The 24,170-nt window shown below is 39.2% G+C and overlaps 2 protein-coding genes across 2 annotated transcripts in view; one reads left to right on the top strand and one right to left on the bottom strand.

Annotated features, from left to right (window-relative positions):
• Positions 1-5,587: 5,587 nt before the first annotated feature.
• On the bottom strand, positions 5,588-6,088 carry LOC133877619 (toll/interleukin-1 receptor-like protein). The gene has a single exon (XM_062316004.1). The coding sequence runs from the start codon at positions 6,086-6,088 to the stop codon at positions 5,588-5,590; it is 501 nt and encodes a 166-aa protein (XP_062171988.1).
• A 3,293-nt stretch (positions 6,089-9,381) lies between these two features.
• Positions 9,382-24,170, top strand: part of LOC133877389 (mediator of RNA polymerase II transcription subunit 13) — a 37,616-nt gene continuing 22,827 nt past the window's right edge. The window contains exons 1-8 of the mRNA XM_062315667.1: positions 9,382-9,805; positions 12,447-12,520; positions 12,645-12,784; positions 12,883-12,969; positions 13,582-13,669; positions 13,754-13,834; positions 15,188-15,265; positions 15,389-15,468. Coding sequence (XP_062171651.1) covers positions 9,782-9,805; positions 12,447-12,520; positions 12,645-12,784; positions 12,883-12,969; positions 13,582-13,669; positions 13,754-13,834; positions 15,188-15,265; positions 15,389-15,468 — 652 coding nt within the window. The 5' untranslated portion in view covers positions 9,382-9,781. The remainder of the gene's footprint in view (positions 9,806-12,446; positions 12,521-12,644; positions 12,785-12,882; positions 12,970-13,581; positions 13,670-13,753; positions 13,835-15,187; positions 15,266-15,388; positions 15,469-24,170) is intronic.

Raw genomic sequence — 24,170 nt, 5'->3', positions numbered from 1 at the left:
CTGAAAAAACTAAAAAAAAAAAAAAAAAAAGGGGTGGCTTGGGGTGGCCGGCCAGCCCCATTTTGGCCAGGGAGATGGCCGGCCAGTCATGTGGTGGTTCGGCCACCCCTGGACAAAAAAAAAAAAAAATGAAGCTAACCCTTTTTTTTTTTTTTTTTTTTTTAAGATGCTTTGATAAGAAACAAACACAAACTGAAGCTAAGGTAGAAAAAATCTGTTAAAGCACTTATGACCGTTGGTCATTGAAGAGAAGTGTGATTTTAACCGTTGGTCATAGTCTTTAACAAAAGAAAAAACTAATTCTCATTTTTTTTTTTCCAATATATTGAGTTCCTCAATGCATTTGTAAACCCCTTCTTCTTTGGCTTTCAACATATATATTTTTAAGCGGGTATTTTATTTGAAAGTGAATTTGTTTTAAGTAATAAAGCTATTTGTTATATTATTAACTTTTTTATAAGAAAAAGTATTCTAAAGTCCTCTATTCATGTTAATCAAAAGATTGTTCTAGTAGTTTTCGGTTTTGAAAATGTATCTTTAATAAAGATAGATGTTATAATTTAATCCTGTGAGGTTGTGTGTCAAAAAATTCAATCACATCGAGTTATATACTCCGGAAGGCACGAATCAACGTACCTTTAAAGACAACGCTTTTGTATGATTATATAATATTGTGAGATCTTTCGTTGCTTTAATTTTAATCTCTTGTACTGTATTTATTTTTATTATTATTTCATATTAATATGGTCTAGTATCAACAATAATATTTCCAACCAATTACTTATGTAACAATAATTTATTTAATTATTAATTTTTAAATTGATATTATTTTATTTCAATAAAAATTTTATGCACCAACCAAAATTATTTGATGCTTTAGATTGCGCAATGAAAACCTTGAAAGCTGGAGGGCCTTTGAAATCAGTAGGGTTGTAGTGTTTGTCTCTGCAGGATGGAGATTTCTTATGGGTGAAGCGTTAAAAATAATGTTACTTTTTGCCGTCGGGTAGTTTTTTAATTTTTTTTTGGCTGATTTGACAGTTTCACACCCGGCAAGTAAAACCATTTGTTTTGATAATTTCACTGTGATTGAGAAGTAGGCTTCTACAATTTTCCTAAAAATTGTTCCAGTCATTTTTAGGGTGTGACTGCAACCGGATATTACTCTTTTGAACTTGGAGAGTCTTCCATTTGAAAATTCTCGGGAAGAAATATGCAAGTAAAATAAAATTTACTCTATAAAACAGTTTATTGAATCAAGTTCCTTTTTATTCTTTTTTTCTTTTCTTTTTTTTCTTTTTTCTCTGGCATGTGATCGTGTAGATGGTTATTACATAAATTAGAGATGCATTTGCACATGTTAATATATTGCATCATTTGGACGTACGATGCATGTGTCAATCCGAAGAGGCAGGAAGCTGTAGGGTTCACGTCAGGAAATAGAAGGTTTTTGATATAGCTAGTTAGCTTCGAAATTGGGTTGGTGTTAAGTGTATCTTATTATTTCTTGTATTTGATGATCTTTTGCACTGCATGAGATACCATAATTTTCTCTGCTATTATTTGCTAGTTGAGAGTCGATCTCTTTGTACGTGGAGAGGACAACGGTGGAAGTTTAAAATATTTATATGACGAGGGGATTGAACATTAATGGGCAGAGCAAATCTAGCCAAACATGTCATGATATTGCACATATATAAGATTATTCATATTTGGTTTAGCAAATTTTAACTGTGTATATATAAGTTCGATCTTGGGTACTTTTTTCTTGTAAATTGATTTTCAAAGTTGAGTTCTATGTTTGTATCAGTTTCATTGTTGAATCTTGTGAACGCATAAAATGGACCAAGAATAAGAAGCAACTATGCTTTTGGTTAGTTGAAATATGGCTTGATATTATTTAAAATATGGCTAAATTATAGGTTTTACTAAACAAATTCTTACCATCCTTTGATATTAATTTAGCCGTATACATGCTATCGAGGATGAACACAATTCTTACAATCCTTTTCAATTATTTTCATGCTCAGTCCGATGATGCTGCACTTGCATGGTGGAGTAATTCTAGCCAGTGCTTAAAATTCCATCACTCGCCCATCACAGCTGATGTGGCACCACGCCACGTCAGCTCTCATTGAAAAAAATAAAAAAATAAATAAAATTGAAAAACCAACTTTGAAATGGAGCAAACCGAGCCATTTTCTTCTCCAAATCTTTTCCTCCCTCTCTCCATCTCCTCCCTCAAGCCCACTGTGAAATCAACCACGCGCGCCTACCACCGGCACGTCCAGCTCCATCTCCGGATCTCCGACGTTTCAACTATTCTCTTCCCCAAAGCATTTTCCCTCAACCCCACCGTCGACCACCTAAGAGCCCGCCAACAGCACTTCCAGCTCTATCTCCAGATCTCCGGCGTTTCAACCATTCTCTTCCCAAAAGCATTTTCCCTCAACCCCACCATTAACCACCCATGAGCCCGCCATCAGTACGTCCAGCCCACCCATGAGGCCGCCATTGGTACGTCCAGCTCCATCTCCGAATCTCCGACCAAAAGCCACCGTTTTCGATTCTCCCAAATCTTTCCCTCCTTCCTCTATCCATCTCCGGATCTCCAGTTGTTCTCCATCTCTTTAGATTTTGGTTTTTGGAGTCGAGTCGATGTTTTTATGCATTGATCTGTTGGTTTTTCTTAGCATCGATGATCTGCTGTTTTTATGAAGAGAAAAAGAACACTGCAGAGGAAAAATATTCCTCAACTTATTGTTTCTATTAAATTTATTTGGGTAAAATTTGTTGTCCTCTGTTGCTCTAAATTCTTTATAGTGCCTTCCGGTCACTTGCTTCAACATGCTCTGAATTGGTTCGAGTCCAATCATGTGCCGAGGCTGCTCTCCACTGCTGTGATGGTCAGGAAGGCTGATATGAAAAAGAGGTATGTGTTAGTCTGATTTTGTTTTGTCAAATGGAGGTTTTTAGTTTCTCTTTTGATTATGGGTTAATTTTGAATTTGGTTATTTGAAATAGGTATTCTGTGTTTTGTGTGTTAGGAGTATTTTGGAAGTCAGATTTTTTTTTAAAAATAAAAAACAAAAACAAAAAATTATGGAGGTTTGGTTATGAATTTGGTGGGTTCAGTTGGGTTTCAAGTGTTTTAGAAATTGGTTTTGTTCTGTGAGTCATTTAGGCACCCTAGTTTTAGGGGATAATGTCAATTAATTTGGTTGAATTGGGTAGGGCACATGCATTACGATAGTGTTAAAACAATGCATAGGTTCCATGACTACCGATTGAACTTTGATTTGTTCGGGCATTGCTAACGGTTGGACATTGCTCCTTTCTTTGCAGTTAATTGAAAATTGGAGGCATTTATATCTGTAACTATTCCCGCGGTAATTAATAGTTTCTTCTTAGCAATGCATTTTATATCAAAATGCAATTTGGCCGAGCAGAGAAAGAGAGATTTATTCACAACAAATGACTCATACCTATCAAATTAGAGGCTGAATTCATGAAATGGATATTAATTAGGCCTGCTATACAATGCAGGTAATTATTATACAAGAAAGTTCACAAAACTTAATTTGCAAATTGGATGTTTAGATGGATGATTAGGAAATACAATAATTCATGGAATTAGAATTGGATGCATCTCTCAAAGACGTAGCACTCAAATGTGACCTTGTAGCATAAAGTTTGTTGAGATGGTTTGGTCATGTGCAATACAGACTAAAGAATACTTTTAAGAAGAAAAAAATTGCAAAAAGTTCAAAAATATTCATTTAATGATTATTCCAAAGGGACTGCTTTCCTCCCAAAGCCCATTTGCTCTACATGCAATATTGTGATGATGAAATCTTTTTTTATAATTAGTTCTTCATAGGAGTTACTTTTTATGAGTATGAACAACTTCATGCTATCAACATCAACTTTAATGAACACTTAATATACTAATAGTATTACTCGGAGGAAAAGAATTGGAGGATGTTGATGGCTATAGAAGTTGAATCCTGTTGTTGAGAGAGATTTTGTGTTAAAAAATGCTTTGATGTAAGATTTTGATACAAGGTTGCAGGAATTACCACCATCTTTATATGTTATCATGTAATTGTTATTATTTAGAATTTGTGGCATGAAATTAAGAACAATTTATTACTGGGAATATTGTGGCAAAAGTTTGGTTATTAGAATGATGTATTAGGAGATAATGTGGAGTTGAACAATCAAACAAGAATGTGGTATATTTTGTGGATGTATGTTAGGCGTAGTAATTCTACTTTGATTATTACCTAAAAGTTGAGCACTGACTTGCTAAAAAAAAATTAAGATGCAGCAAGTGATCATTACCATTGCAATTAATTTTGACACGAATGGAACAAAAGACAATTGGTTGTGATGCTTGAAACAATCAAGAACATTGCTTGCAGATTCACATGGAAAATGAATCAACAGATTATACTATCTCATCAAATGTTGAATTTGATAAGGCAAAATTGGACGCTTATATACAATTATGACTAATTTTATCTGGTGCTACTAAATAAATAAACGTAGTCTAAAACGAATACATAAAAGTAAACAAAAGTGTAACAAATAATCTCCATGACACAAACAAAAGGATATTTGATTGCTTCTCCCTTTTTGCTTGTTTGTGAAGTTCTTCCATAGTCTTAATCATCACCCTCATTTCGTATGCAAGCTTGCTGTCACGTTCACAAATGCGTTATTCAACCCATTCAAAATACTTGCAATGTGGGCCTTTGCCGTATTGAGCACATCCAAAATATCGTCTTCCCGGATTTTTATCCGTCCTTGAAGTCTTCAAATATGTTCTCATACCACAATAGCATTCCCGAAACTCTTCACTACCATTTCCCGAGGATGTCCAATTCGACGACATCTAAAACAACAGACAAATGATTTCAAATTAACAAACAAAAGAATGTGATTCCCACAATATGTATATATGTCAGATTCGATCAATATATATGTAAGATTCGGTCAATGTCCAGTATGTATATATGTCAGATTCGGCAATGTCTTGGCGAACCAATCAGGTTTCTCTGGATTCTCAGACTCATTAGCCCCGAGAACCCCATCATCGTCAAAACCAACCTTAGTGTTTCCCACTAGAACAAATCTGATCTTCGCGAAAACCTCATCGGTTTCAGGGTCAGCCAAGAAACTAACGGCTCCAACTCGGTAAGGAACGAGAGAAGGAATTCTGGGTAAGGCCGTGAAATCGACGCGTACCTGAGGGAAATAGAAGTCCTGGGAATTAACCGGAGGCATCTGGACCATGCCTCCGGTGCAGGCGCGCGATAGCTGAGGATCCAAGCTCTTCACGACTTCCTCCAGACAATATTCAATTTCAACCAGACCCTCGGAAACAAGTGAAACCCGAGGAGGCAATTTTAAAAGTATGGTTTCAACGATTTCATTGACAATTTCTGACTCGTACCTGTAAAGAAGATGGGAAGACAATTTTGATGAGACAGTGACAGTCATCACTAATAATTGCAACAAAACTGATAGCTAGGCTTCCAACTCATCTATGATCGATCTCGGTGAAAGAAGAAAGGACTAAAGGTTACCTATCATGTGCATGCCATCCGACGGTATTATCCACATCTCTCAAAGCATCTCTCCACGTCATCATCTTCGCTTCGTCAACCTCGGGGTCCTCTCTATGTCTAGCAAAAGCTTTTGCAAAACTCTTCTTCTGCTCTCGCACGTCAGAGGGATCCACATGGTAGAAAACGGGAAAAACTTCCAGCCCTGTCTCTCTCCTGCGTTCGACAATCTTGGCAAGTTCATTCAAGCACCATTTAGAGGAAGCATAGTTTTCTGAGATAATAACGACCGCGCAGATGGATGCTTCTATTGCTATCAAGAGCTCTTCAGAAACATATTTTCCTGGCTCGAGTTTTTCATCGTCTCTAAACGCGATAATGTCCTTCTGTATCAAAGCAGCATATAGATGGTCCGTAAAGCTATTGCGGGTGTCTTGGCCGTAGAAACTGAGAAAAACATCGTATATCCATCGAGGTGTTGAAGATGAAGAGGCTCTTTGAGCGCTCATGGACGCCATCGGAGACTTACAAGCTAATTTGCATACGCAGAGAACAGGAAGAACACCAAGAGACCTTTGTTAGGGTTTAGGACCAGCAGCACCTTACTCAAAGTATATATGCAAAGTGATCCCTGTTCGGCTTTCCACAAATTTCGCGTTGCGGAAAAGTGGTAAACATGAGGAAATTTGCACAAGGCGCGCGCGGTGGGCTCGTTTCAAAATGATCTTTTGGCGGGAATTTTGGCGCGCTTTTTAGCTGAAAAAAAAAATGTTTGATGCGAAATAAAGTTAAAATTTGTTTTTAAAGTGTTTTTTTTTTTTTTTGTGAGAATTTATTTTTTGTTTTTTTTATTAATGTTATCTTTTACCAATAATTGATCCAAAAAAATTGATCATTAATTTATGTAAGATAATTATGTGATAAGAATATAATTTTTAGCATTACTATTGCTTTTATGCTTTAAAAAAAAAAAAAAAAAAAAACTAGTGAGCATTATTAAACAAGCCCTAAAACCTTTTTATATGATATTTGTATATAATTTACTTTGTAGTTGCGATGTAATATAAATATGAAAGTAATTTATAAGTATTTTGTATTTTGTAAATATAAAAGTTGTTCTAATAAGTATTACCAAACGTGCCAATATAATGCTCGTGCTAACACAAGCCATTGTTACTTTCCCCATTGAGGACACATTTACAAGGACAAGAATTCTCTCTATTTCATATTTAAGATTTAATGTTGTTATATCTAACGGTGTAAACGATGCCGTATCATTTAAATTTTTTGAAATGTATGCTAACATATTTATCACATAATAACATCTATATCGTTAGATACAATAATATTAAATTATAATTCTAAATTATTTATCACATGACATCATTTATACCGTTAGACATAATAATATTAAATTTTAACTATTAAATGACTTCTCTCCGATTGAAGTAGAAAGAATCCTATTTGAGTCAACATAAGGAACAGTATGTTTTATTGAGTTTTAATTGTCCAAGCTTCTAGAGAAGCTCCCACATCTCTCTAGCTAGTAGAGTTTTTTTCCCCTCCTCCCTTCTCATCCTTATCCTCTTATTCTTCATATTTTTCTCTTGTGTTTTCGTTTGTGGTGTTTTGGCCTCTTTTCTTCCCCAAACAGTAGCGCCAAAAACCCTCTCCATCGCGCCATCCACATTCTCCACTACGCCATCCGCCGTGTCCACTGTGTTGTAGTTGGATTTGTCCAAGTTTTCATATTGGATTTCTCAAAGCTCGAAATACCTTCCTTCGACGGACCCAGCATGCCACATGCCACTCAACCGTGCTCACTAGTGCCTTAGCTTTCTGCTGCCGCCAACCGCTCTTCCACTCAACCAACAGGCGTGGCCCTCGCTTCGTGATCTGCCGGTTCTATTGTTCCATGGGTTTTTTTGTTGATTATTTATTTCCTTGAATTGTTTGTTCGTGTTTTTTTGTGGTTAGTTGCCTCCCTTGGTGTGTATGGTTTATCATTGTGGCAGAAACTCTTTTGTGCTTGCCACCTTCTTTCTCTCTTGAGTGCTGCCCTCCCTCAACTGATTATTGATGGTCGTGTTTGTTACATATATAGTAGGGATTTAGCTAGGGTTAAAAGGTATTTTGAGTGTTTGTTACATATATGGTAGGGATTTAGCTAGGGTTAAAAGGTATTTTGAGGGTCATCCCCTGTTCGTGTCCCCTCTCTCTATTGGGGGTCCGGATAGGGTTGAAAGATCTCAAGACGTCGTGTCCCTTTCTATTATTGCTCTTCTGTAGATTATTTCGTTTATAGAATTCTGTTTAAGCTTACCGCCTTTTATGGCAGCTCCAGTTCTTCCATTATGTTGAATCATTTATTTGACAAATTCTCAACTCTTTCATGGTTAATTAGAACTTAGCACAATCTAATTTATTTGTTAGTCTCTTGTAATCTTCCATTCCTCACTTTTACCGCTTTGAATAGAGAGAATTTATATATTCATTTTAAAAAAATCTCTTGAAGTCCACATAGTAACGAGTCCATCTTCAATGGGCACATCCACCAGCTACTATGAAAACTATACTTACTCGAAGCTTGGTAAAAGATGGAAGGCTGATACAATTTTTCACATACCTAAAGTTGTATAAGCTTATAAATTTGACCACAATCATGATTGCAGTCAAGTTAAAAGGTTTTGAGCCCAATACAAAATTAATGAGTTAAAACTAAAAAATTAAATATGATCTATTTAATTAAATGAGCAGAATTAGAATTGCTCCATCCACTCATCCAGTACTTAGTTGCAGTTATTCAAATCAGGCGTCATGGAGATGGCCGGAAGGGCATAAACCCAAGAAGGAATTGGAAATAGGCAACATCTAGTGAATGTTAAGGCAACAAAATTCGCGTAATTAGATTAAGAAATGTTAAGGCAATTAAATGCTCTATTGATAATGGTAATATTATTCTATAGTAATCCAGTCCAAATGAAGGTCATGAGATAAACCCACAAGTCATATTAACTACGAACTCGTATGTAATAATTAGCTATAAATTAGTCTAATAAAGTGATAAGTGTTCCTAAACATGTGAGAATAACACATTTTTTTTATAGTACGTGTTTGTTATGTGCTTTTTTAATAGTATTAATAAAAAAACATGTGCTTACATGCTTTAAGAACACATATTATTTTGTAGTTAATCCTAAAAACTAGTTTTTAGTTAATTTATGTCATTCTTGAAATATTTACGCAAATTTTATATATATATATATATATATATATATATATATATATTAAAATGGTTGTATTTATTCATAACCGTCGGTTATTGGCTAAAACCACTAACCACATAAGCAGATATAGTTATTTTTATAACCATCGGTGAACGATTATTGAGTAGATAACCTGCGGTTGTATAACCGCTTTTCAATTTGGGTTTTGGGCCGATTTTGAACCGGTTTTGGCCACTTTTGGGCCGATTTTAGTGCAGGTTTTAAATCCAAAATCTAAAATAATAACAAATTCAAATTTAAATACAAACAAATCCAAAACTCAAATATTACAAATCCAAAATTATATATATGCGGTTAGCAGTTATTAACCGTTTTTTTCAAATCATATAGTTGCTAATCTCCTCTGCCTCGGCTATTAGCGGTCATTTATAACCGATCATATTGTTATGCGGTTAGTAACTTTAAAACGATTGTACCTGCTCCGTTTGTACACTTCTACTATCCAAATTAGTTACAGTTTCGGCGCAAAACACAATCGGGTCCGGGTCAATTATATTCCCAACCGACTCTCTTACTCTTCAGCTTAATTATTACAATTAACAAAACCCGCTCTGTCTCTATCTCTGTGTTTGTTTCCCCTGAAATCGGGGGGATCGGAGAAGAAAAATCGGAAGAATCTTTACGGCGCCTAAGCCTCCGAATTCACCTCCCACGTCCCTGTAGGTTCGAAGTCTCATAATACTGTTTATCCTCCGTACAATTTCCCCGCGACCTAACTGTTGGTTACTAGGGTTTTTGAATTCGGGATTCCACTTCTGCTAGCTTCGATTTGTTGCTCGAAGAGAAAGAAAATTAAACTGAAAATCTTGTTAGTTGCGAGCTCTCTCCTCTCTGTCTGTAGGCTGGGAATGCTTGAGGCTCTCATGTGCGTGTCCGTAGCATGAGCGTGGGAGTGCAGTGACGGAGCTTCAGCTTGTAGCGGCGATGTGGACCAACGTTTTCAAAATTGTATGTTCCTAATAAAATTATGTAGTGGATTTTTTTTTTTTTCATTTGCAGTATCATGTTCTTTTATTTGCCTTAATTTGTTTTTTACACTTATTTTAATTGCTCTGCTTGTGTTGTAATTTGGTTCACGAATTGGTATTGGGTATTATAGTTTGTGGTAGGCCTACAGACTACGGTGCCTGTTAGTAGGGCTATGCTAGTGACATCGTTGTTTTCTGGAATATTTGCTTGTTGAAAGACTGTTAAGCTTGGATGGTGCAAAGTTTCCAGTGTGGATGGGAAGTAAATTGGATTTAAGTTTAAAAGTGCTCTATCTGAAAAGTTTCTAGACTACTTTTATTTGTTCTCTTTCTTTAGGTGTGCCCATTCGTTCACTCCCTTTCTATTTGGGTTGTGCACCCTCTGGTGCTTGTGAGTTGCGATATGTTTCTTACTTGTCAAGAAAAAGAAAAATAATTATGGTTGGAAATTACTGGCTATTCTGAACAGCATACTGAACTGCAAACCTGAGCCATGTTGTTGGAATCCGAGACAGTGATTAGAATTCTTTTGGTGTGTGTTTTCCATTCTCATCACACCACATCTATGATGCTCTTCCCTACCACAGCAACAAGCCGCACATTGCTGCCACCACTCACACTGGACTACTGCTGATATCGCCTATGCTCAGACCATGTGCCAGAACTATTGTTGCCACCTTTCCACGACCTCTATTTACCAGTGGGACCTCCCCAACAGGACCAGTTCCATTTCACCTCCAACTATTCTGCCTTAACTTTAAAATACATCACATACTGGTCTGAAATAACTGCCGAATGCCATCATGAAATATACAAGTGCAGTGGACATTTGAAGTTGCTGGTATTCTTTTCTAAACTTGTGATAATTGAATCGATGCTGTGAGTAGTTGTGGGGAATTTATTGGTAAATCCCCAGGTGAACCACCAAAGTTTGTGTGACCAGCAAAAAATTGGAGTGAATTAATATGATATGTAAGGACTGCTTCTACAAGGACTTATCAAAAAAAAAAAAAGGACTGCTACTACAAGGCAAATCCGACGGCAATGGGTGTTGTCCCGTGGTACCTGTGAAATCAACTGTATGCGTTTGGGCGAACGTTCGCAGGATTGGCGTAGTGAAAGAGAAAAAGCAGCTTCAGTTTCTGACCAGGGCATGCATACCTAGGAAGTTGAGATTGGTATCCCATTGATCCAGCTGAAGCAATGGCTAAGGCTTGGACAATAACATATCCTTTTCCATAGCCGGGGTCTGGAGATTTCTCGTAGCCGCAGAAGCTACAATTCCATTCATAAATCTATTTTCTTCCCTACGAGTTTAAGTCTCAATAATAATGCTAGTTCTTACTATTCTAGGGCTTCAAACCGCCTCCAATTCCTAATCTAATGCGGAAACTCAGGAAGAACCCGATCTAACTAAGACAATATTCATTGCCTTCTGTTCTGATTGGTCTTCTGTATGCAATAGACAGATTTGCCTCCTTTCCGCTATGGTAGTTTCAACTGGTGGCGTTGAAGCACCCAGAACAAGGGTCGATCTGGACCAGACCTCTTTTGTGTACCCCAGTGGTAGTTTTGAGGACTCCCCTCTCCTTTCTGTTCAGGGCTCTCCCCTCTCATCTCTCTGTCTCAGCCAGAACAAGATCAAATCTTCAGCATTGAGATGCTTAACACAGCCGTTCCAGTTTATTGCACTAAAATAAAAGCTTGGCCTCTGTGCACACTCTACTCCTGCTGCAAAAAAAAAGTTTGCGAACGAAAGATTAATGGATCACTCAGACCAAATTCACTTGTTCTATCAGATTTCTGTTACATGTGATTACACAAATCAGATGATATCATTGTTCAAAAGCAAAGTGATGTTTATGTTTGGGGCAGAGTTTGTAGAATGGGTCCTTATCAATGAGTTTATTATGTTCATGATAATTTGGCAACTTAAATTTTTGTTTCGTGGCTTGGTTCTCACCGTATTATCTAGTCTTTGTATATTTTATTTGTGTTTGTCATCTTTTATATCGTTAAGTCTTATCCAGCTCAGCCACCCACTACGAACCATGGACATGGACTCACAAGGAAAGCTTACCTGTTTTGGCGTGGACACGATTCCTCCCTTAAATCTCTTCTTTTAATTTAGCAACTATAAATATATATTTTTTTTGAGCAATGATTCACTACCACCTAAATATACAACTTTTCACCACCTTGTCTATGTGGCAAGGTGATCCCCCACTTTAATTTATTTTTAAAAAATAAAAAAACTCAAAAAGTAGTGGGGGACCACCTTGCCACATATGCAAGGTGGTGAAAAGTTGTATATTTAGGTGGCATTGAATCATTATTCATTTTTTTTTGATAAGTAATTTAGCAACTATAAATATACCCTTGACCAAGGCTAAATAATCCTTTTCCATTTGTAGCTCTCAGGCATGGATGGGAAATTCCCTATTTATGTAATAGCCCACCATGAGGAAGGCATCAGAATCCAATTTAGTCAATTTTCAATTCAAAGTTATCTTATAACATATTGATTGTTTTTTAGCTGCTTTTGAACTAGTTTTTTTTTTGCAATCATTGACAATTTTTGTATGGGTATATCAATTTTACATCATTGACCATTTCTACAGGGAGGTCTTCATCAGATATCATGGTTCCAGTTTCTACCCCATGAATCCGATCTAAACCCTCTACCTGATAAAAGGTTGGGATTTATGGCAGGTTTCTTTCCCTCTCTTTTTATGCAAGTTGATGTAGATAAGCAGAAAAGTAGTTTAGTTACATGTGGTGAGCAGTGCCTTAGTAAGATTTCTTTTTATATTGAACAGTTTGAAAGTAGAGCAGAAAGATACTGCTACATGGTTGGTGCTTTCATCGCATCTACAGTTGCAAAAGGAAGGATTTTTTAGCACATGGACCAATTCCTTTGTTGGACCCTGGGATCCATCTCAGGGTCTGCACAATCCTGGTAGGAGATTCCGCACTATCCTGTTACCATGTATTATTTATAATGTACCTGATCATCTTTGGTCGTCTAACTGCTGCATACCTATTCTACATGCTCAGATGAGAAAATCAAACTCTGGCTTTTTCTTCCCGGGCGTCATTCATCTGTTATTGAGACTGCTCAAAGTGCAGTCTCCAGATTAAGAGGTATCATGTGTTCCTGAATTTTTCTTTTAGTTCCTGTTGCTTTATTTAAATCATGGATATGGTAGATTATGAATGTTATTTTTTGGTTTTATCAATTTATTACTTCTATGTCTAGCTCGGTTTGCATTTTGCTCTATTTTTATATGTAAACGGAAATTTATTAAAAAAGTGCAAAGGCCCTACCCAGGCATACAAGAAGTATATAAGAGATGCAAAACTAATCGGTAAAAGAAAAAAAATAAAGAAAATCATGAAAGCTAGATATATAAAAGATGTCAAAGGCAAGTGTCCAATGGTAAAAAGTATTGAAGAAAAACCTCTTGCAGTTTTCAAAATTTCGATAATTTCTCTCTCCAAAGACACCACATTAGGCAGGACGAAACCATCTTTCACATTGCTGGACCTTGAAGACAACATGCGAATAGGTCTACCGCTCATTTAGGCATAACCCAAGCTAGTCCAACACGACTGAAAACAGTATTCCATAAGGTGCTAACAACCTCACAATGAAGTAAAAGATGATCAACGGTCTTACTACTCTTACACTTACAACACCAATCAACCACTATGATTATACTACTAATGCTTTATTTTATTATGTGTTTCGTAAAGTAATTGCATCTGGAATCTGGTTGGCTCCTGGGGACTCAGAAGAAGTTGCCGCTGCCCTTTCACAGGCTTTAAGGAATCGTATAGAAAGGTCACTAATCATCCATTCTCCAAAACTCTAAGTATGGAACTTTGTCATGTTCATAACTTGACATAATCTTATTGGAATTGGCAGATCACTTATTGGACTCTCCTACATGCGATTTGGAGATGTATTTTCAAGGTATTATCCATCTCAAAGCGAGGAAATTTTCAGGTTTGTCACAAGCATATGTTGATAAAAAGTAGTAGTAGCAGTAGCAATGACAATGGTGATAAAAAATGACCTCACTATTATAAGTGATTTGTGTTTTCTTCTTCTTGTCGCTACTCAAACTGAACTCAACAAAGCTTTAATTCCAGCTATTTTATGTCAGCTACATATGTTGATGATTTATGCTACATTGTACTTGGTGGGTTTTTTTTGGTTTAAATTTCAAATATGGTGATAATATGATGTCTCTATTGGTTTTACTATAGAGGATAAGAAGGCATACAATTTGGTCGTCTGGGAAATGTACTAACTCTTATTTAGATGCAACTGTAAACCTAGTAAATAATGGTGATGATTGAGAGACTTTGCGTCCTGGTGATTTGCAAATGTGGGAAAGAATAGATTCAGACCAACATTCTCAGACATTGTCTTGTGTTGATATGTGAGAGAATTTAGATTAATAAGGGCATATTTTGCCAATCACATTATTTAAAGTCCTAGAATCAGATTATGGAAATAAGAGGGCCTTTGCAGAGCCCCATCTGTAGAAGTGCTAGTAATCATCATCAGAGCTGATGACTATGAAATTCTGTAAAGTTCTTTTCATTTAGATAATAACTGCTACATGGCACTCAAGAACTCTTCAAAGCTTTCTTAGGGTTATTACTCCATTATTTTAATTGCAAGACAAAGAGGAGTTAACCTTGCAAGTTTTCCATATCTTATTTATACTTGAAAATGTGTAGATAGCTAAAATCTGTTTTCTTGAAATCTGGAAATGTGATAATATTTGTCTTAAATTATTGCAAATGTATGAAATTTCTTGTCTCATTTGTTTTCTAGTCAGTTTTGCTATTAGTAGCGAATCTATTCACGTCTGGGCTTTATTTTGACTCTGATATATAACTTGGTTTATTCATGCAAAATATTAAATCATGAGAATATCCATGATTTGTTTTTTGTTGGTATCAATGTATATTTAGTTACCTTGATCTCTGATGAGTTACCAAACTTGCTAGCTTGATTTATGAGGAAATTTGTGCTAGCATGACTGCAGAGGATTTTAAAATGTAAAGTTCATCGATTGCATGAGATTCTGTGCGGATGGGCTTCCCCTCTAGATGGACATACAGAAACACTTGTTTTTATACGTTAGGTTTTGTTTATGAAAATGATACTTAAGCAGAAATGAGTTATTTTGTTGGACTTTCTTTCTTTCTTGTTCTCCTCGTGTTTACATGCGTATGTGAGAACTAGCTTTGCTTGTGTCAGTGGTTGTGGCTGTATTAGGCAACTTTGGTAGAATCAGGTTGGACTTTTTGATTTTTGACTGATGCGTGATTGGTGCTTCTGCAGGAGAGGGCAACCTGCTGTTGAGTTCATCTTTGCTGCTACTGAAGAGGCAATCTTTGTACATGTTATAATATCCGCAAAGTATGTTAAGTTCACACCTTATTTTGTTTATTGGTCCTATTTTTATAGTGCTTCTTTTGGTGTGCTGATAGTTTTTACTGCAATGCATGTTGAATTGATATTCCTTTTCCTATCTGTTTCTAGGCATATCCGGTCACTTTCAAGTGGTGATATTGAAAGAGTATTAAAGCGTTCTTCCAATAATCCTGGTTACAAACTTCCAGGTTTATGTATTCTCTATGCTGGGCCTCTATTTTCTTATTTGATTATAGATGCTGTGTTCTGCTAAATTTTTTTCTTGGCCCCCTATGGGTCCGCTTATAATGTCATTTCTGGATGGCCAGGCTAATGTGCCTCTGTGTGTGTGTGTGTGAGAGAGAGAGAGAGAGAGAGAGAGAGAGAGATTTGGTCCATTTTTTAGGTAGAGAGAGAGGTGAGTCTTTTGCAATATTAAAACTGTAGAAAGTCTTTGAATGGGAAAAAATCGAGCTGATTGATTCTTTTCTTTTCTTTTTTGGCTTCGTAATTTAACTCACAAAATCCCATGGGATTCGAACCTGTGTGTAAGTGCCATGTGGGCTACCTGTTGGCTATTGTGGGTCATCAACCGCATGAAATACTTTGTTTGCTTCTCCATCTTCTCATGAAACATTGATGCCCATTGAGAGAAGAGAAATTCTTTTATATGGCTATTATTAGCTAATTAAAAGCATAGCCTATTTATGGCTGTAGGCTTACATGAAGGCTGGACATTAGGCTGGCATCCTTTAGGCTGGGGTTAAGTAAATAGACTTTAATTTAGGAAAATGTAGATAATTTGCAATTAGATTTAGACGAGTTTTTAAAGTGTCCAATCTAATAACTCAATCTCACTTAGATCAGATTTAAAGTGTTTGATAATCTGATTATGATATAGTTGTCCATTAGGCTTTACTAGTTTAACGGAAACATAGGCCTCGTTTGGTTTGCTGAATGACCATTCCATTAGGAAAATGAATAGCTATTTCTGGGAATAAAAGGTGGCGGAATGGAATGGCTATTCTTATTCTTTTGTTTGGTAATAACTTACAATCGGAGTTCAAAAAAAAAATACTAAAAAAACCTTACATTATATTATTATTATTTTTTTAAAAAATAAAATTAAAAAAAAAAAAAAACAAAAAAAACAAAATTTTTTTGAAATAAATTGATGGGTGGCCGACCACCCATTGGGGTGGCCGGGCCGGCCACCCACCGTTGAATCGAAGGTGGCCGCAGCCACCTCCGAGTGGCCTCCAGGGGCCATCCCCGAAGCCCATCGGGGGTGGCCGGCCACACCTGATGAGAATCGGGGGTGGCCGCGGCCACCCTCGATGGACTATGGGGCTGGCCGGCCACCCCTGATGGACCAAGGCCACCCCCACTTGCTTCGGGAGTGGTCACCCCCCCCCCCCCCCCCCCCCCCCCCGGAACGCCTTAGTGGTCCCCCCTAGGCATTCCAGGGGTGGTGCGACCACCCCTGGCCCTCCACAGTGGCGGTCGGCCAACCACTTTGGGGTTTAGATTTACTCCTTTTTCTTTTTCTTTTTTTTTTCTTTTTTTTTTTTTATATATATATAAAAAAAGATTTGAAAGAAAATAAAAAATGAGTTTTTTTTTTTTTTTTTTTTTTTAAAATGTCGTCTTTACCCTAAGGAATAACTATTCCTCTCATTTTTTAGAGGAATAGGTATTCCTCTTCGTAAGGGGATAGCCATTCCAATGGGAATAGCTATTCCATGGAATATAGCCCTACCAAGTACTTGTTAAAATGGGGTTCTCGAGTTGTTGGTCGGTGGAAGCTAAAGAGTTTGAATTGGTGGTAGTAGGAGGGGAATCAGGGGTTCGAATCAGGGAGAGTTGTAAGGGTAGAAACAGGTTGATCGTGTTGGATAGAACCGAGTTAGCCTGGTTACTAAATACTTTCAAGTCTTTGGTTTGCGTGGCAGACTCTCGGGTGTTTTGGGATCAATCTCGGCATGGATTCCCGCGGATCATTGCACAGAGGCATTTTAACAGACATGGTGGATTCATGGTTATAGAAGAATTTAATGGTGATCGGAGGAAGGACTCGATCTTCATTCCGGAGGGAAGAGCCGGCAAAGGTTGGAAGTGCTTTCGAGAGGAATTACGCCTGGTATCTGATTATTTCAGAGCTGGTTCCAGAGCCAGGGAGTTTGATCCGGAGCCCCCCGTGAACCCAAGAGGGAGGAGAAGCTATGCAGAGGTGTTGGCCAAGACAACATTGTCGCTGGATGCGCCTTTTGGAGATTTTACCGGCCCTGTAGCTAGAGTGCCGAGATGGGTAAGAGAATGCTCGGAGGGGAATAAGTATTCCCATAATCCAGCGAAGAGTGATGCTTTTTGTCTGGCGAAGGACTATCACACCATGGAGTCTTTTCCGGCGAAGCAGTTCTGTACTGAGGAGAAGAATACCCGTGCTTGGATTCCTGTGACTCGGCAACGTTTGCCCATGCAGACGGTCACGAAGGTCCTGGCGAGGAGAGAATTAGCTGCGGGTGAGAAAGTTCCGGATCCGGATTCGGCCCTGACTTCGGCTCAAGCCGGACTCTCTGTTGCGTTGGGAAGGTCGTCTGACACTAGGCATGGTGCAGCTGAAGCTACGTTTCTCCCTACAGCACGCAACAGCCATTCTGGTGAAAGCCTCGATGTGGGTGCCTTCAGAGAGTCGTTAGAAAGGATGCAAAAGGAAATTGATTTTTGTCTGAAGGGTTTGGCCATGGTTGATGGTGGTGGTCTGGGTCGTGCATCTTCATCTAGGGCCCGGGCGGTGGGCTTCAAAGTGGCTCGGCCCAAATCCAAATCCAAGCCCAGATTGAAAATTATAGCCTTATCCAAGTCAGCCAGGGTCTCTAAATGAAGAGGCATCTTGGATTGTCCGGACCAGCCTATGGAGTTTAGGGCTAAGGAGGGTCCAGGCTCCCGCCCCCCTTGGGCCCCTGCGGGTTCATTGCCTCTTCATCGGGCTGATACACTTCCGGGCATGGACACCGGGAACTTCACGCCAGGTGCCTCTTCCTCAACGTGGGCTCCGTCTCTGGGACAAGTCGCCGGCATCTCGTCTTTGGACGACCAGCCTCGTTCGCTGGTGAGGGCTCCAACTGCGCTGGTTCCGTTAGGCTCAGTTTCAGCCGCACGGGGGAATATTTCTCAGAATAGTCCTCAGAGCCTAGTCGCCGGCTCTCCAACTCCTCCGGGTTAGTTGCCGATCAACTCCAAGGACAGTCTAGGCTCCTGGAAAGGTGCTTCTCGCCCCATAGTAGCTCTGAGTTGCAGGTGGAGGTAGAGGCGGTGCAGCTGGAGAAACCGGGTCAGCGGAGGGAGGGGGAGCTGATAGTAGGGTCCGGTGCAGCTGGGGAAAAAATATTATTGGAGCAGGAGCAGTTGAACAGTAGTGAACTCCCTGTCTTGTGTTTAGAGGGAGGTCTAGTTAGGGTGAAGGATTCGGCACTTTCTCAGTTAAGAAGTGTCAATTTTTTGAATGTGCCCCGGGAGATGGCAGGGAATGAGTTTTGGCATCAACCGTTGGTGGAAATGGCGATTGTTCCATGCATTGACAGTGCTGGATGGGAGGGTTGTGAGTGGTTGGGGGGGCCAGTAGTGGACCCAGAGTCCTCTGGTCTGCAGGTTGGATTGATGGGTGAGGCCTCCAGAAGCCTTACTCCCGGGGGTGCTGGTTTGGTGGAGTTCAAGGAGGGGGAGAGGGCAGAAGATGTGGGTTCTCCTCTCAATGCTTACTCTCCAGCCTTGGGAGGTTTGGGGTATTCAGAGTGGGTGATGCAGCGTGCTAACGAGATTTATCCCATTATAGGGATGACGTTCGTGGGGCATAAATTGCAATTGTTAGCTTTTTTGACTTGTATAGAAGAGGAGCGTCGCATGGGAAACGGATGCACGAAGGGTAAGAGGGAGATTAAGAATTTGGAGAGCTCTATAAACTATGATGCTAAAGGTTCTGGATTGATTCGCGGTAAAAGGAGGGCAAGGGGGCTAGTAGTAGTGCCATGAAGCCTAAGATTCTTTCTTGGAATGTAAGGGGGCCGAATAATAGGCGTAAACGCTTAAGGATTTGCAATTTGCTCAGAGATTGGAAGGTGGATATTATTTGCCTCCAAGAAACAAAAGTTAAAGATCCTTCTAGAAAATTTGTGCGTAGTCTTTGGGGGTGTAATTATGTGGATTGGTGTTGTTTGGATGCTAGTGGGGTTTCAGGGGGTATCCTTATCTTGTGGGATAAGAGGGTGGTGGAAAAGGTGGATGTGTGCATGGGGGTTTTCACGCTTGCAGTTTCCTTTAAGAATGTTGCTCATCATTTTGAGTGGGGTTTTGCGGGTGTGTATGGTCCGAATTTCAGGATTGATCGGAGGGGTCTTTGGGAGGCTGGGATCCTTAGTTGGTGGAGTTTGCCTTTGTGTATAGGGGAAGATTTCAATATTACTAGGTTCCCTTGCGAAAGATCTGGAGATGGTAGTGTGTCTGCCATGAGGGACTTTTGTGATTTTATCTTTGAACAGGGTCTTATGGATTTTCCGCTCGTTGGAGGTTCTTGTACGTGGTCGATTTCTTGTGATCCTCTTGTTTGGTTCAGAATTGATCATTTTCTTGTTTCCCCTGATTGGGAAGATAGATTTCCTGAGGCGTCTCAGAAGAGGCTTCCCCGCCTTTACTCTGACCATTTTCCTATTCTCCTCGATTGTGCTCACTCTTCTATAAGAAGTAGGCCGTTTAAGTTTGAGAATATGTGGCTCAAGGTGGATGGATTTGTGGGGTTGGTGAAACAATGGTGGATTCATACTCTTTTCATGGCCCTCCTAGCTTTGTGTTTGCATGCAAACTAAAGGCCCTCAAATCTAATTTGAAGACTTGGAATGTAGAGGCCTTTGGTAATGTGGAGAGGAACAAGAGAAAGCTTCTTGAGGAGCTTCAGGTGTTTGATACAGTGGAAGGTAGTAGGGCTTTGGTTGAGGGGGAAATTCTAAAGAAGCTGGAGATTGTCAGTGAGATAGAGAGATGCTCACTGTTGGAGGAGGTCTGCTGGAGGCAAAAGTCCAGGGTGACGTGGTTGAAAGAAGGAGATAAATGCACAAAATTCTTCCATTCTATAGCCAATTCAAACAGAAGGTACAACTCTATTGATTCCTTATTGATTGGAGATTCCATTTCTTCTAATCCGGCTGAGATAGGTGAGCATGTGGTTCAGTTCTATCAAGATCTCTTCTCTGAGAAGCACAGTTGGAGGCCTCGGTTGGATGATCTTTCCTTTGATGCTATTTTAGAGTCAGAAGCAAGGTGGTTGGAGAGAGCCTTTGAGGAGGAGGAAGTTAGGAAGGTAGTGTTTGCTTTTAATGGCGACAAAACGCCGGGTCCGGATGGCTTCACTATGGCTTTTTTCCAAGCTTGTTGGGAGGTTTTGCGCTTGGACATTATGGAGGTTTTTTCTAAATTTCATGCTAGAGAAGTATTTGAGAAGAGTTTGAATGCTTCTTTTATTGCTCTTATTCCTAAGACTCCAGGAGCTATGTCTCTCAAAGACTTCCGGCCCATAAGCCTTGTAGGAGGTATTTACAAGATTATTGCTAAAGTTTTGGCTAACAGATTGAAGACGGTAATGGTCAAGGTTATCTCCAAATCCCAGAGTGCTTTCATCAAAGGGAGGCAGATTCTTAATCCAATCCTTATTGCGAATGAATGCCTTGATAGTCGTATTAAATCAAGGGAGCCGGGAGTCGTTTGCAAAATGGATTTAGAAAAAGCTTATAATCACGTTAATTGGGATTTTCTATTGTATATGTTGAGGAGATGTGGCTTTGGGGGTAAATGGTGTTCGTGGATAGCTCGTTGCATTTCTTCTGCAAAGTTTTCGGTGCTAGTTAACGGCTCGCCAAACGACTTTTTCAGTAGCTCTCGAGGCTTGAGGCAAGGAGATCCTTTGTCTCCCCTTTTGTTTGTGTTTGTTATGGAGGCGCTGAGTCGTATGATTACTGCGGCGGTGAGTGGGGGTGTGTTGGATGGTTTCAGAGTGGGCGATGCTTCTTTTTCCCACCTTTTGTTCGCTGATGACACGTTGATTTTCTGTGATGCTAGCTCTTCCAAGCTTCGGTGTTTGCGAAGTCTCTTGCTCTTATTTGAGGCTGTTTCGGGTCTAAAGGTTAACTTGGCCAAATCTAGTATTATTCCAGTGGGGAATGTTGCTCAAGTGGGAAGGTTAGCCAACATTTTAGAGTGTGAAGTTGCTTATTTGCCAGTGATGTATCTGGGTCTTCCATTGGGGGCTTCTTACAAGTCTACTCGTATTTGGGATGGAGTTATTGAGAAGGTTGAAAAACGGTTGGCTAGTTGGAAAAGGTTATATCTCTCTAAGGGAGGGAGAGTGACCCTTATCAAGAGTACGCTCTCTAACTTACCTACGTACTACATGTCTCTGTTCCCTATTCCGGTGAGTGTTGCTTCGCGCATTGAGAAGTTACAACGTGATTTTCTTTGGGGTGGAATGGGTGAAGAATTTAAATACCATTTGGTGAGTTGGGAGAAGGTTTGTATTCCAATTTCGAATGGGGGGCTTGGCATTAGAAATTTGGTTCTGTTCAACCGCGCATTGCTAGGTAAATGGTTATGGCGCTTTGGCATGGATAGAGATGCTTGGTGGAGAGTCGCGGTGGATTCCAAGTATGGGAGTTTGTGGGGTGGGTGGTGCTCCCGAGAGGTTGCTGGGGCGTTTGGAGTAGGGTTGTGGAAGTTTATAAGGAAAGGTTGGGAGAATTTCTCCAAATTCCTTAGATATGAGGTGGGGGATGGGAGTAGGATTAGATTTTGGCATGACTTGTGGTGTGGAGATACGATTCTGAAAGAAGTGTTTCCTGATCTCTTTGGCATTGCTCGGGTGAAGGATGCGTCAGTGGCTAATAATTTGGAGATTTTGGGCGGGTCCATTCAATGGAACGTGAGCTTTGTTAGAGAGGCTCATGATTGGGAAGTCGATGTTTTTGCCTCTTTCTTCCAGGTGCTAGACTCTACCAAGGTGAATAATGAGAGGGCAGATTGTCTTAAATGGGTCTCGTCCAAGACAGGTGTGTTCAGGGTGAAGTCCTATTTTGGTTCTATGATGTGTTCTGGAGGTAGTCGGTTCCCATGGAAGAGTGTGTGGCAGTCTCAGGCTCCCCCGAGGGCAGCTTTCTTCACTTGGTCTGCAGCTCTAGGCAGAATTCTTACCTTGGACAATCTCAGGAAGAGGCTTATAATTATTGTTGATAGATGCTGTCTTTGCAAGCGGGATGGGGAATCAGTGGACTATATTCTTCTGTATTATGATGTGGCCTCAGCTCTATGGAACAACATTTTCTCTCGCTTTGGTATTTCTTGGGTCATGCCTAGGAGTGTGCTTGACTTAGTTGCTTGTTGGTGGAAGTTTGGGAGATCTGGGAGCGCTACTTCTTGGAAGATGGTGCCTATTTGCCTTTTTTAGTGTATTTGGAGAGAAAGAAACCTTAGGTGTTTTGAGAACCTAGAGAGCTCCTTAGAGGAGGTGTTAGAGTTGTTCCTCCATACCTTGTATGTCTGGTCGATGGCTTATTTGTACCCATTATCAATTAGCTTTGCTGATTTTCTTGCTTCTTTTTCGCTTTCTAGTTAGGTGTTTCCTGTTGTATACTTCTAGTGTACGTAGGGGCGCCTTACGCTTTCAATAAAACTATTCTTACATATAAAAAAAAAAATAACCCTACCAAACTAAAGAATAGTTATTCCTATGGAATAGCTATTCCATTTCAGGGCCTATTCTGCGAACCAAACGGGGCCATAGTGAATGACGATTGCTGATTACTTAACAATAGAATGAGAAAGTGGCTAGAACTTCCCATGCACTAGGCTTGTGTCTCTTTCTTTAGCTTTTTAATTGATATTACTAACTACTTATCAAAAAAAAAAATGATATTACTAACTAGAAAAATGAAGAAGCTAATTTGGCAAGAAGTTGAACATGGAATTATGGGCAGAGCCGCAGAGGCGATCTGTAAGTGTTCATCTTTGATTGATGATCCATGCTGAAACCTGTTTGTGGAACCGACTAGCCACCTTTTCATCTTTGATTGATCATTAGCATTGGGGGAAACTCTTTCCTATTAGATTAAGGGCTACTTTTTTTTTTCTTTTCTTTTCTTTTTTTAATATTAGTAAATCAAGTCTTATTAAAAGCGTAAGAAGCCTTTAAGTACACCGAAAGTATACAAAATGAACACCTAACTAGAAAGAGAAAAACAAACAAGAAAATCGATATAATTAAGTGAGAGTGGGGATAGAAAAGCCACCATCCAAAGATACAAAGTATGAAAAAATGAAGCTAAAATATCCTCCATGGACCTCTCCAAGTCCTCGAAACACCTATTATTTCTTCCTTTCTAAACACCAAAAAAGGCAAATCGGCACCATCTTCCAAATCGCAGTACTCAGCCTTCTAGACGTTCACCAACAAGCAAATAAGTCGATAACTCTTCTAGGCATAACCCAAGACATAAGTCTTCTAGGCTACAAATGAAGTTGAGAAATGCTTTGATGGCTGATTGCATTGTAATAGTCATATTGAAGGAAAGGCTTATGATGTGGTTATGGGGCTAATCACGAGTTGTGCTAGAATATGTATATAGTTAGGAATAACTTAGTACATAAAATGAGAATAGTTCTTAAGAATGCAAATTGCAGAATCAGAAATGATTTTATTTGTTTAAAGTGTCATCTGCTGTGGATGAGGCATCATGAGAGGAAGTTGGTTGAGGAAACTTGGCAATGTGTAACTAATACCCGCTGCTAATGAGTAATATGGCATGAGCTGAAGGTGATATATAGACAAGGGAAAAACAAAGATAAAATGTGGTTACTGCTTTAGAAAAATACA

Source organism: Alnus glutinosa, chromosome 9 (genome assembly GCF_958979055.1).
Source record: "Alnus glutinosa chromosome 9, dhAlnGlut1.1, whole genome shotgun sequence".
In the NCBI taxonomy this organism is placed as follows: Eukaryota; Viridiplantae; Streptophyta; class Magnoliopsida; order Fagales; family Betulaceae; genus Alnus; species Alnus glutinosa.
Note: the sequence above shows the minus strand (reverse complement) of the source record. Positions and strands in the feature narration are given on the sequence as shown.